At 33.8% G+C, this 13,382-nt stretch overlaps 1 protein-coding gene across 1 annotated transcript; it reads right to left on the reverse strand.

Moving 5' to 3' along the window:
- Window positions 1-131: 131 nt before the first annotated feature.
- On the reverse strand, window positions 132-955 carry LOC131037113 (pathogenesis-related protein 1). The gene is made up of 2 exons (XM_057969150.2): window positions 632-955; window positions 132-539 (listed from the first exon to the last, which is right to left on the reverse strand). Exons 1-2 carry the CDS (start codon window positions 813-815, stop codon window positions 238-240), a joined length of 486 nt encoding a protein of 161 aa, XP_057825133.2. The 5' UTR covers window positions 816-955; the 3' UTR covers window positions 132-237.
- Window positions 956-13,382: the final 12,427 nt, after the last annotated feature.

Genomic DNA, 13,382 nt, shown 5'->3' on the forward strand with positions numbered 1-13,382 from the left:
ATTAGAAAAACACTTTTAACAATTAACAGAAAGATAATTTTATGGACTGCATACCCATTTCGATAGAATTTCACTAATGAAAAACACTTTTATAAATTAAATATACTTAAAAAAATTCAAATGAAAACTGTTTACAAAGCGTATCCTAAATGTGGGACCATTGATATTCTCCAAACGAAGGGGTAACATTGGAAGCAAAGCCCAACTTGCACAATACTTGTTCCTGATATGGTACGTTTAACAGTACAAATTGGGATTAGCCAGGAGATACGCCTCAATCTTCCTAAACAACGCAGTGCTCGTTTGTTTAATCTCCTTCGCTTTGCCTTCCTCCGGAGGAATACCCGGAAGGGTGTCGAAATGAATAACATAACTGCAAATGCATCCTCCCCCTGCTTTAGGGATGTACTTGAATTCATATGAGTTAGAGGCCAATCTCTTTCCCAGCAATCCTCCTTCTACATGGCTGTATCGGTACACAAGCTTCTCCTCGTCCACTTCCTCTACTCGCTCCTTCACATAGCTGAAATCCTTGTTGGCTACATCACCAAACCCAATTCATCACTAACAAGATAAGTTTTAAGGATAATTTTATTGTTAGAAGTAGTTATTTAGATGAGATGATATATACCGGGAGTTAAATTGATTTGCCTGATTGTGCCCAAACCTCCATCGCCATACAGTAAGGTGATGCTTGAAAAAATCTCTGGTGCTTGTCTTGGCATGAGATTATGTCCGTCCTTCACAAAGGCATTCCACAGTCTCTTTGCCTCCAATGGAGACTCGATTTGGTGGGTAATACTTCCCACAACCATCTTTTCTAATTATCGCCTCTTTTCCTCCTTTCTTCTCCGTCTACTTCCTCTTTCATGTGCATTTGTGAGAGGAAAATGGATGGCATTTATAAACTTCGTTGTCTGCGCACATATGAAAGTTAATGGGGTTTACGGCGGTCAAGTCAACAAAACTGTAGTTTCCTCTGACATTTATTTCGTTTTTCTGTTGCGAAATCTGACTCGATTGCAAATGGTGATGTAAACATTTTATGATCAGCCAATATCAAGTTGAATTTTGGTCTCACCTAAGAAAATCAGGGCATGAACTTGCCGTTGATTTTGTTGGGGATGTTGAAAATGGAGGTTCCTGATACTTTCGTGACTTGATCCAAAATCAACAAAGCTTCTAGACAATGATCTTATCCAATTGCATTCAAAAAAGCACAGTCATTTGAAAAAATATGTTCTGATCTAATATTCAACTCACCTAACATGATTATATGTAGTCTAGTGAGGCCAACCTTGTGGCATATTTGTAAAAGGAATTGTATTTCAAATTGGTATCCTGATTTGTTTCTAGAAAGCTAAGAAAGTATCTCATGCCGTGTCAGAGTATCCGTCTAAGTGCGCAGGACGACTACTTCTAATCTGTGGTAATTATTACAGGATTGCATGACAATGAGTATTAATTCTAATCTTTAATTAATTAATAATCATAGTCAAAAGTGCATTTTGTATGTTGAATAAACAAAATTGTTATCACATAAAATTTATATACATAAGTCTCAAACAATTTAAATTATTCAAATAGTTTGTAAATTTTAAATGCAGGAATTTACATAGAAACAACAATGTTTAGCTTTATGAATGAAATTTTACTATATCTTATATAATTTTCAATTTATAATATTTCAAGATTTGAGACAAAAAATTCTCATCTATTATTTGTTTCAAAATTTAAAAAAATTGTTTACTTTATCTAGAGATGGATAACAAATCTACATTAATAAAATATTTTATGTCTATAGATTTCGCTATAATATATCAAGTTTTCATCGTTAGTTCACTTGATTTGCCTTAGCTTCTTGCACATATTGTAATATCCAAGGTTGGCAGTATTTAGGAATGCCTAGGTATGAATATTATTATGTCATAAATGGATATGTTCTCCCAATCAACTTGTAGTAAATAAAGATAAATGATTGATAACAGCAATCCTTAGTCATACATAGGCTCCTAGGAAGGCTCAAGTAAGTCTAGATTCATATTATTGCAGCAACTGAAATTTTTTCTTCTCCAAATGTGAATGATATTCAAATAGATTCTTGGATTGAATATAACTATATGCATTTAAATTTAGATAAACTATGAGAAATCGCAAAAAACATTTGTTTGGTTAGTTCTAAGTAGAAAAAGAATTTAGAAAAGTTGGCCAAAATTCATATTTGAATTTTGAAGTTTTAAAATTCAAATCCACACATATAAGTTCAATCCATGAATCCTACAAGCATGGATTGAACATAACAAATTATTAAAAATTAAGCAATTTAGAAGTCATCATTTTTCTTCCAACACAGATCAATTTGTAACAAATGAAAAATTGAACTACTATTATTTTTCTATTAAGATAATATAATAGCAAAATTAAGTAGGGGCAAAATTTATGTGGGTAAGTACATGAACACGTGTAATAAAATGAAGAATACATGGAATGGTGGGAAAATATTAATAAGAAATGTATAGAGGATATGGTAATTGGAAGATTACCAACATTCAAAATAATGCTAATTTGGTACAAAATAGTGTGATTTGGTTTTATGTAACTATGTCAAAATATCTATTAATAGGAGAATAAAAATAAACAAAAAATTGTATTTGTATGTAAATTGCACTATTATATTTTCTCCCACTTTGAGGTGCATGTGAATCCTAGAATGATTATGTAAGTTCAAAGGGAAAACAACTCATTATTCATTGATGAACAAGGTACAAATATTAGAGGATGATAAAATGTTTAGAATAACTATTATGTTAACTACAACATAGCAAAATCTAGAAACTAATGTAATAATGCTAATCCCACCCCCATCTCCCACTTATTACTTTGTTCTTGCAAAAGTACCCCTAAAATTTCAAATTTCACTTTGTCAAGAGATTGTCCCTTAAGGTTTACATCACAAAACTTGTTGATTACGTAACATGAATACACCTTTTTTAGAAGATATTTCTTTGAAGAAACAAATCGCAAATCATCTGGAACTCCTTGAAACTACCTTGTGACCCTCATAAAAGTGTAGCTTCATGCTGAATTCTCGATCTCTCCTTTCCTTGAACTCCCAAATCATAGATGTATCAAATTATTGGACGATAATCCATATTGAGTTCTACACACACAATGCTCAATCAAGTTGTTTTCTGACTCTTGTAAAGGTATAATTCTTCATCACAATTTTGTGAAATCTCTAGAAAACAATTCATAGTTAGTTCACCAAACCCCTTATCTATCTTCAAAGGCCAAACTTTATAATATATGAATTATTCAAAGAGCATAAAAAAGGAAAGCTAACAAACTAAAGTTAGAAATACTTCTCATTCAAAGCACCATCTCAAAATAAGAAGCCACCAATTTTGAAAATGATGTTAGTTCTTTATTCTCAAAAAACAAAACTAGAGAAAGTACTATGATCTCTTTAAGCTAAATCAAAAGCATCATTTGGTGCATCCTAAATATTTGGAAAATTAGCATTGTATTCTATAAGGTCTATTTGAATTTCCTTGAGCTCCATGTTATGTATTTCACTTCTTTTAAAGAAAAAATCATCCTTTTACACTAATGTGAATCCAAAAAATGGGGCTTTAAATATGCATCAAACTGCTAGTGACACCCTTGATGGTATCATGAATTCATCTACCATACTTAACATGAGGATATTGTTGAACAAAAACCATGTCCTCCATAAAAATCATCATATTTGAATGCACAATGTTGTTCATTCTTGTCTGAGGCCTTTATATTATTAAAGAAAAAAAGTTTGGATTTTGTTTAATGATTGTACAACAAACTTTTAAGTCAAATTTATTTTGTTACAACATCTGACAAGAATAGGAAGGACACGATCTGTATTATTTTGGCATATACATAAGAGTTTCTAGAACCTCTTGATATAATTTTTCCCAGGTTCTAAACATATCAAAGATTGGCTTAAAGCATATTGGACAAGAATATTGTGAGCCCATTTTGATTTTACCAAAGCATTCCATGTACATTATATGACCACACAACAAGGCTGATATATCCTTAACAGAATGAGAGATACTCAAAGCAAACAAGACCATTATGAATTTTCTTCATAGGATTATGCTTTCCGGAAACCAAATGAATAAAACAACCACATTTGTTGCACGAGAAATATTGTCATACCCTCCAACTATGCATATGCCATATAATCATAATAGTATTGTTCTTTTGAGGCATCATCATTAAAAAAATGCATAATAGAATACTATTTTCCCATATTAACTGCATAGTTCTCACCTTGTGGAACTCCTGTGATAGCCCAGGCAGAAAATAACAATCTAGAATCTCTATTAGCAGATAGAAAAAAATGGAAAGAATGGCAATCTGAATATAATTTGTATTCCCTTAAAAACTATGTTATACAAAATAAAATAAACAAGCAGATATAAAGAGGAGGCAAAAATAGTTGTAAACTATTATACAAAACTGTCAGAATAGAAAAACCTAATAAAATAAACTAATGAAAAATTAATCTAAATAAAAATAAACCCTTGATGAGATATTAACACCCCCCCCCTTAATCTGAAGGGGTTAAGCCAAGAATTTCTCTGAACTTCTCAAACTTTTCTCTGCCCAAAGCCTTGGTAAGAATATCTGCTGGTTGATCTGCAGTGGGGCAATATTTAAGGTATATGCTGCCATATTTCACATGATGCCGATTCAAATGAATCTTTGTATTGATGTGCTTGGTGCGATCATGGAATACTAGTTTTTTAGCCATTTTGATAGTAGATTGACTGTCAATGAAGAGTGGAGTTGATGAAATCTGTGGTGTCTGCAAGTCTTCAAGAATTCTTCGAAGCCATAAGATTTCCTAAGTTGCTTCAAAGGTGGCCATATATTCAACTTCAGAAGAAGAGGTTGCTGGAACAGATTTCTTTTAAGATCTCCAAGAGATGACAACAGATCCAAGATACATTACATACCTAGACGTAGATTTTTCGTCTGTGGAATCACCTACATAATCGGAATTGGAATAGCCAACCAAAGAAAATTGGTTTGTCTTGGAGTATTTGAGCCCATAGTGTTGAGTACCTTGCAAATAACGAATAATGTGTTTGGCAGCTAACCAATGATTTTCTCTAGGTTGTTGCATAAACCTTGAAATAACTCCAACAACAAAATAAATATCTAGATGGGTAGTTGTAGCATAAATCAAACTACCAACAAGTTTCCTATAGATAGTTGCATCAACCAATGTTGAAGGGTCATCTGAAGAGAGCTTAAGACTTTGCTCCATAGGAGTACTAAGGTGCTTACAATCAGCCATGCCAAACTTATGCAAAAGCTCACCAATATATTTTTGCTAGGTGATAAAAATAAAATGAGGTGTTTGAGTTACCTCAATACCCAAATAGTAATGAAGATGGCCCAAATCAGTCATATCAAAACCTTGCTTCAGTTGTTCTTTCAGATTTTAAATATTATTCTTGTTAATGCATGGTAGCTTCGGTAAGATAAATTATTGAATGAGAGATAAATGAAATCTCTCATTCAATCATTTATGCTATCGATAAATTATGATAGAAAACTTCAAGCTATTAATCCTTCATTTGATAGCCATTCTTCATTTGTATATGATCAATCTACTTAGTTCGATCAAATGCTTAAACTATCGATAATCATCCTATAGCATAGAATCCCGATTAATATCAGTTATATTATTAACTGTGTTCACCAATTATTAATCGAGCAAACCAATGTATTTTGATTTATATCAGTTAATATATTTAACAATGAACAATAATAAATATTGGATTAACTAACACCGATTGGTTTCAGGTGGCAATGTAAGCATGCACTGATTGATATTGGGTTAAGTATGCACTGATTGGTATCAGGTGGCAAGGTAAATACGCACTGATTAGTATTGGGTTGTTACGTTAAGTATACACTGATTGGTATCGGTTTAACATACATCGATTGTAATTACTGCGATAAGTCAAGAGGTACAATCAACTAATGTCTTGATCGGTCATGTCTAAAAGACATGACCGGTCAAGGCATTGCTTGATCCTGCCTGCTTGCATATATATCAATCGACATTTGTTATAAGGACATCGAAACCAATAAATGCTCCTCTCACCTGCCATAGAAAAGAAGATAGTCAGATTTATTATATAAAATAGATAATACACAGATCAAGTAAAGATAAACTAGAATATAACTTGCATATTGAATTGAGGATTGAACATCATTTACATGGTATCAGAGACAAGTTAAATCGAACATGAGGCTGTTCAAATTTGTGAAAAATTCAAACAAGCATATATTCAACATCAAAGTTCTTCTAATGGCTAGCGCTATTAGATTTTAAGATAGACTCGGAGGAGGTGATGACTTCTCAGTGTGGAAGTTTAGAATTCAGATGATTCCAAAAGAAAATAGAGTCAAATCATTTGTAAAAACTGAAACTGTAGAACCGAAGATTGAACCTGACAAAACAACTTGGAGAGAGGGAAATGAAAAGGCCATCAAAATCATAGTTGATGGGGTGAGAAATAATATTATGCCTATCATAAGGAAACATGAAATGACCTACAACATGTTCAAAGCACTTGAAGATGCATTTCAGATATCTAATGCTACTAGAACCTTGGCTTTAAAGAGAGAAATAAATCACATAGCCATGATCAAAGGAGAATCAATCAAGGCCTACTTCATGCGAATATCAGCCCTAAGGGATGAACTAGAAACTCTTGGATATGAGATCCAAAACAAAGAATTAACACTCATTGCTCTAGATGGGTTGCCTAGCATATGGGAAACATTCGTCCAAGGCATCAATGCAAGGGATGAATTTCCAAAATTTGATAGGCTAAAGGTTGACTATTTCCAAGAGGAATCGAGGCAAAATAAGAAAGGGATCAAGCAAAAGAATATACATGAAGATCTCCAAGTTCTAAATACAAACTCAAACAAGAAAAGCAAGTAGAAACAATTTAGAAAGAGAAAAGGTCATCACGGAAAGAACACCTTCAAGAAGGACCTTTCACAAATTCAATGTTATAGATGTGACAAATTTGGGCACTATGTTGCCAAATGTCCAGAAAGAGCCAAACAACAAGCCACATTTGCCAAAACAGGAAAATCTAAAAGGGAAGAGGGCCCCGAGAAGTATGTACTCTATTCAGCACTCACAAACCAAGCATCAAACAAAGTTAACTCCTGGGTGATCGATAGTGGCTCATCCAGATACATTACAAGATTCAGAGAAGTGCTAGACTCCATGAAAGAGGAGAATGATGAGGAAGTAACTATCGGAGATGACTCCACACATCCAGTCAGAGGAGTTGGAACCTACACCATCAAACTAAAGTTAGGTGTATCATTACAACTTAAATGAGTACTATATGTTCCAAGCATCAAGAGAAACCTAGTCTCAATATCAGCACTGGAGGACAATGGATATAGAGTGACCTTCATGGACAACAGAGTGTTGGCTTGGCCAAATAATTCATCCATTAAGAAAGCTAAAACTATTGGTCAAAGACAAGGCTACTTGTATGAGCTATGCATAGAGCCCAACTTAGTCCTAATCCATGAAATTACAGATGCTAATGAAGTCTGGCATAGAAGACTAGGCCACCTAAATTTTAGAGCTTTATCATAAATGAGAGACCTTGTCCCACACATACCTAAGTTAAAGCAATATCATTCAAGGGCATGCAAAGGATGTGCTCTAGGTAAAAATACTAAGGGTGCTTTTCAAAATAGTACTAGGAAAACAAGTAAAATTTTAGAGCTAGTTCATTCTGATGTATGTGGACCCATGTTCGTACCTTCTTTGGGTGGATTTTTGTATTATGTAATATTTATTGATGACTACTATAGGAAAACTTAGACCTACTTTCTGAAATGTAAAGAATCAGAAGAGATCCTCAATAGGTTTAAAGAATTCAAATCACTAAGAGAGAACTACTCAAGAAATAAAATTAAAACCCTAAGAATTGATAATGGGGGGGAATACACATTAGAATTATTTAAATATTTTTTTAAGAATTCAGGGATTAAGAGGGAGTTAACAATACCTTATAATCCTAAACAAAATGGGGTAGCTGAGAGAAAAAATAGGACAATCATTGAAGCTGCCAAAGCTATGATTCTTGATCAGAATTTAAATGTCAATCTTTGGGCAGAAGCAACTAGCACTGTTGTTTATATTCAAAACAGATGTCCTCACTCCCATATTGAAGATAAGACCCCTGAGGAAGTCTTTACTAAATCAAAACCAAATATCAGACACCTTAGGATATTTGGATGCTGTGTCTATGTTCACGTACCTAGGGAGAAAAGATTAAAATTAGAGCCTTCTAGAAAAAGAGGAATCCTTGTAGGATATAGTGAAACCTCCAAGGCCTACAAGATCTATATACTTGGTCAAAATAATATTGAACTAAGTAGGGATGTGATCTTTGAAGAAGAATTAGCCTTCAAAAGAGCCCAAAACTCACTAGAGCCTGAAGTTTATATCCCTACTCCTAGCATAGATGAAGATCCTACTCCTCAGCTTCAGAGGGAGAATCCTAAGGAAACTATAGGTGAAACTCAAAACCCACATAGAGAAAACCTCAAGAAAAGACCACTATGGGCCACCAAGACTATAGCAGAAGCTTAGAAGTTTGTTGCTCCTTCAAGAACCTTCAGGGAAAGCAAAAGGCCTAATAAATTCACTAGCTATGTTGCCCTTATGAATGATCTCTCTAAAGCCAAACCAAACAATGTATTAAATGCACTTGTACATCAAGTATGGAAGGTTTCCATGTCTGAAGAGTATCAGTCCATTATGAAGAATGATGTTTGGGAGATTGTTCCTAGGCCAACTAAGAAATCTATTGTTTCATCTAAATGGATTTTCAAGATCAAACTTGCTGTAGATGGCAGTATTGAAAAACACAAGGCCAGATTTGTAGCTAGAGGGTTCTCACAAAGGGAAGGAATAGATTATGAAGAAACATTTGCACCTGTTGCCAGGTATACATTAGTAAGAGCTGTACTAGCTATTGAAGTAACAAAGGGGTGGAAGGTACACTAGATGGATGTTAAGACAACATTTCTAAATGGCAAGATCTCAAAAGAAGTCTACCTAGAGCAACCTGAAGGGTTTGAAATTCATGATGCAAATTCTAATGTGTGTAGACTCAAGAAAGCTCTCTATGAGCTTAAACAAGCTCCCAGGGCCTAGTATGAAAGAATTGACACCTATCTCTCAGGACTAGGCTTCACTAAGAATGATGCAGATCCTAATATCTACTACAAAATAAATAAAGGTGATATGCTAATATTGATTTTATATGTTGATGACTTATTAATCACATGAAATGATCACCTTATAGATCAATGCAAGAAAGATCTATCTAAAGAATTTGATATGAAGAACTTGGGGCTCCTTTATTACTTCCTAGGACTGGAAGTATGGCAGAATTCTGACAACATTATACTAAACCAAGGAAAGTATACCTTGGACATTTTGAAGAGATTTGGAATGCTAAACTGTAGGCCCATGACCTCTCCTATGGAAACCAATTTACATAAACTTAAAGAAGCAGCAGTAGAGTCACAACCCACTGATCCTACTCAATACAGATAGATGATTGGGTCCCTAATGTACCTAGTAAATACAAGGCCAGATATATGTTATGCAGTTAATGCTCTAAGTCAGTTTATGTGTCAACCTAAGGAGATACACCTGGTTGCAGTAAAACACATTATGAGATACCTACAAGGTACCCTAAGCCTTGGTCTCAAATATGAGAAAGTTGATATAGACCTACATGGATTTACAGATTCAGATTGGGCTGGAAGTGTGACTAACAGAAAAAGCACTTCAAGGTGTTGCTTTAGTCTAGGTTCAGCTATGATATCTTGGATCAACAGGAAGCAGTCTTTTGTAGCTCAAAGCTCCACTAAGGTTGAATACATTATAGCTTCTATGGCTGCCCGAGAGGTAGTATGGCTTAGGAAGTTGCTTGTGGGGTTGTTTGAAGAGCCTATGAAACCCACTATTATACATTGTGACAATCAAAGCAGCATAAAACTTTCAGTAAATCCAGTGTTCCATGATAGATCCAAGCATATTGAGATTCCATACCACTATGTGTGAGATATGGTAGACAGGAATGTGATACAATTACAATATATTTGTACAACAGATCAAACTGCAAATATTCTTACCAAACTTCTTTCTAGAGTGAAGGTTGATCACTTCAGAAAAGGTTTAGGTATGATAGAAAGGTAATTTGCTTTGTAATCTGTATTTGCATATCAATAGGATGTTTAATGTGTAAACTTCTTTGTCATGATACGACATTTTGGATTTTATCCCTTGGGTTCATATCTAAGAGGTGACGATCTCTCAAGATAATGAACACTTGTATGTAGACATTATAAGATGACGATCTTATGATGTTCAAACTAGTTATCATGTTGGATCATTGGTGTGTCATGGATATGCCATGATTGTGTTGTGGTAAAACATTTGTATATGATGTTAGTGCACATACCACAACTTGGATAAGATGAGAATTTAATCCTTCACATATGATTATCCTTGAGTATTGCATGTTTAGGCAATACTGATATCACATACTTAGGTGATATCATGTCATCACAAGATTGAAATGATGAACATTTGTATCATGTGTTTAGGTGATACTTCATATCATGTGATTAGGCAATATGATTTCTAGAAAGATAGATTGTGTAAAGAATACTAACCCTCACTTGAATTGTGATGCTTGATATATTATTTTCATTTATCTTACCTAGCTAAGAGGGAGTGTTAATCCATGATAGCTTTGGTAAATAAATGATTGAATGAGAGATAAATGAAGTCTCTCATTCAATCATTTATCCTATCGATAAATTATGATGGAAAACTTCAAGCTATTAATGCTTCATTTGATAACCATTCTTCATTTGTATATGATCAATCTACTTAGTTCGATCAAATGCTTAAACTATCGATACTCATCCTATAGCATAGAATCCCGATTAATATCGGTTATATTATTAACTATGTTCACTGATTATTAATTGGGCTAACCAATGTATTCTGATTTATATCGGTTAATATATTTAACAGTCAATAATAATGATTATTGGATTAATTAACACCGATTGGTATCGGGTGGCAATGTAAGCATGCATCAATTGATATCGGGTTAAGTATGCACTAATTGGTATCAGGTGGCAAGGTAAATATGCATCAATTAGTATTAGGCTATTAAGTTAAGTATACACTAATTGGAATTACTGCAACAAGCCAAGAGGTACGATCAAGTAATGTCTTGATCAGTCATGTCTAAAAGACATGACTGGTCAAGGCATTGCTTGATCCTCCCTGCTTGCATATACATATCAATCGGCATTTGTGAGAAGGACATCAAAATCAATAAATGCTCCTCTAACCTGTCATAGAAAAGAAGATAGTCAGATTTATTATATAAAATAGATAATATACAGAACAAGTAAAGATAAACTAGAATACAACTTGCATATTGAAATGAGGATTGAACATCATTTACAATTCTCATGAGGACCAGTGATAAATAAATCATCCACATAAACAACAAGATAGACAATAATGTTATCAAGTTTTTTAACAAAAATTGTGGCATCATCAAATTCAAAATGCTTGAAATTCAACTTTAAGAGATACTCAGTAAGTTTTTCATACTAGGCTTGAGGATCTTGTTTCAAACCATATAATGATTTGACAAGCTTTCATACCCAATGTTATTTTCCATTGACTACATACCCATCTAGTCGAGTCATATAAACAGATTCTTTGAGATCAACATTTAAGAATGATGTTTTAACATCCATTTGGTGAATTTTCCACCCACATTGAACTACAAGGGCCAACAAAGCATGAATGGTGGTCCATTTTTCTGTAGGTGCAACGGTTTCATCATAATCTATGCCCTCCTTTTGAGCATAACCTTTGGAAACATGTCAGGCTTTGTGTTTGTCAGGTGTACCATCTGCTTTATATTTATTCCTGAAAATCCACTTGCAGCCAATAGGTTTACAATGAAGTGGAGGATCAACCAACTCCCATGTGCCATTTTTCAAAAAAGCAACATACTCATCTTGCATAGCTTTCCTCCATACTGTAATATTTTTGGCTTCATTATAGGATGATGGCTTAGAGTCAATTATGAGATTGAGTTCACCAATGGTCTCCACATTATCTGCACTATGGGTTTGAGCTTGGAGCCTTTCTTTGTAAGAGCTTCTTGTATCTATTTTACCTATTTCATCAGGTCTTAAATCTTTCAATGTTTATTGGACTTATTTTGCCCACTTATGAGAAGACTTTGGTTGTACAAAAGATGTGACCATTTCATTACTAGATGTTGTATTAGTGGTTAATGGCTCAGAGAGTTCAAGCTCATCATGATATTTTTCTTCTTGGTCATTGATTAATGGAGTAACATGAATTAAATCACTTGGAGATATAGATTCTATATGTGGAATTTCACAAGAGTTTTCTATCCAAGGAGAAAAATTTGTAATTATATCAAGCTGTTTGAATTTACATTCATCATTTTCAGCAATGTTGGAGGTTTCAACAAATACAACGTCACATGTAATAAAGAAAGTTTTGTTGACTTCATCACACAACCTATATGCTTTGGAAGATTCTGAATAACTAAGAAAAATACACTTAATACTGTGATGTTGCAACTTACTTCTTTTGTCCTCTGGAATTAAAGCATAGCAAGTGGAACCAAAAATGCAAAGATGTCGAACAGAAGGAGGATATCCAAACCACACTTCATATGGAATAGATTGGTGTAATGGAGATGATGGAGATCTATTAAAAAGATAAACTACAATTCTTGCTACTTCAGCCCAAAAATGTAATTTGACTCCTTTAAAATATAACATTGCATGAACCATATTCATGATAGTTCTATTCATTCATTCAACAACACCATTTTGTTGAGGAGTACCTGGAACAGTAAGATGATGTTGGATCCCATTTTGATGTAGATAATCCTCAAAAACTAGAGAAGTAAATTCTCCACCATTATCTATTCAAAGAGTACCAATTTGAGATTGAGCTTGTTTTTCAATCATAACACAAAACCTTTTAAAATTTTCAAAAGATTCTGATTTTTGCTACAAGAAATAAATCCATGTCATGCAACTGTAATCGTCAATAAACAACATGAAATACTTAGATCCTCCCACAGAATTTACTGATAAAAGGCCCACATAAATCAGAATGAATAAGCTGTAATTTTCTTTGTGCTCTCCAAGTGGAGAGAGGAAAAGAATTTCTATGTTGCTTGGCAAGA

Source organism: Cryptomeria japonica, chromosome 2 (assembly GCF_030272615.1).
Source record: "Cryptomeria japonica chromosome 2, Sugi_1.0, whole genome shotgun sequence".
NCBI classification, from domain to species: Eukaryota; Viridiplantae; Streptophyta; class Pinopsida; order Cupressales; family Cupressaceae; genus Cryptomeria; species Cryptomeria japonica.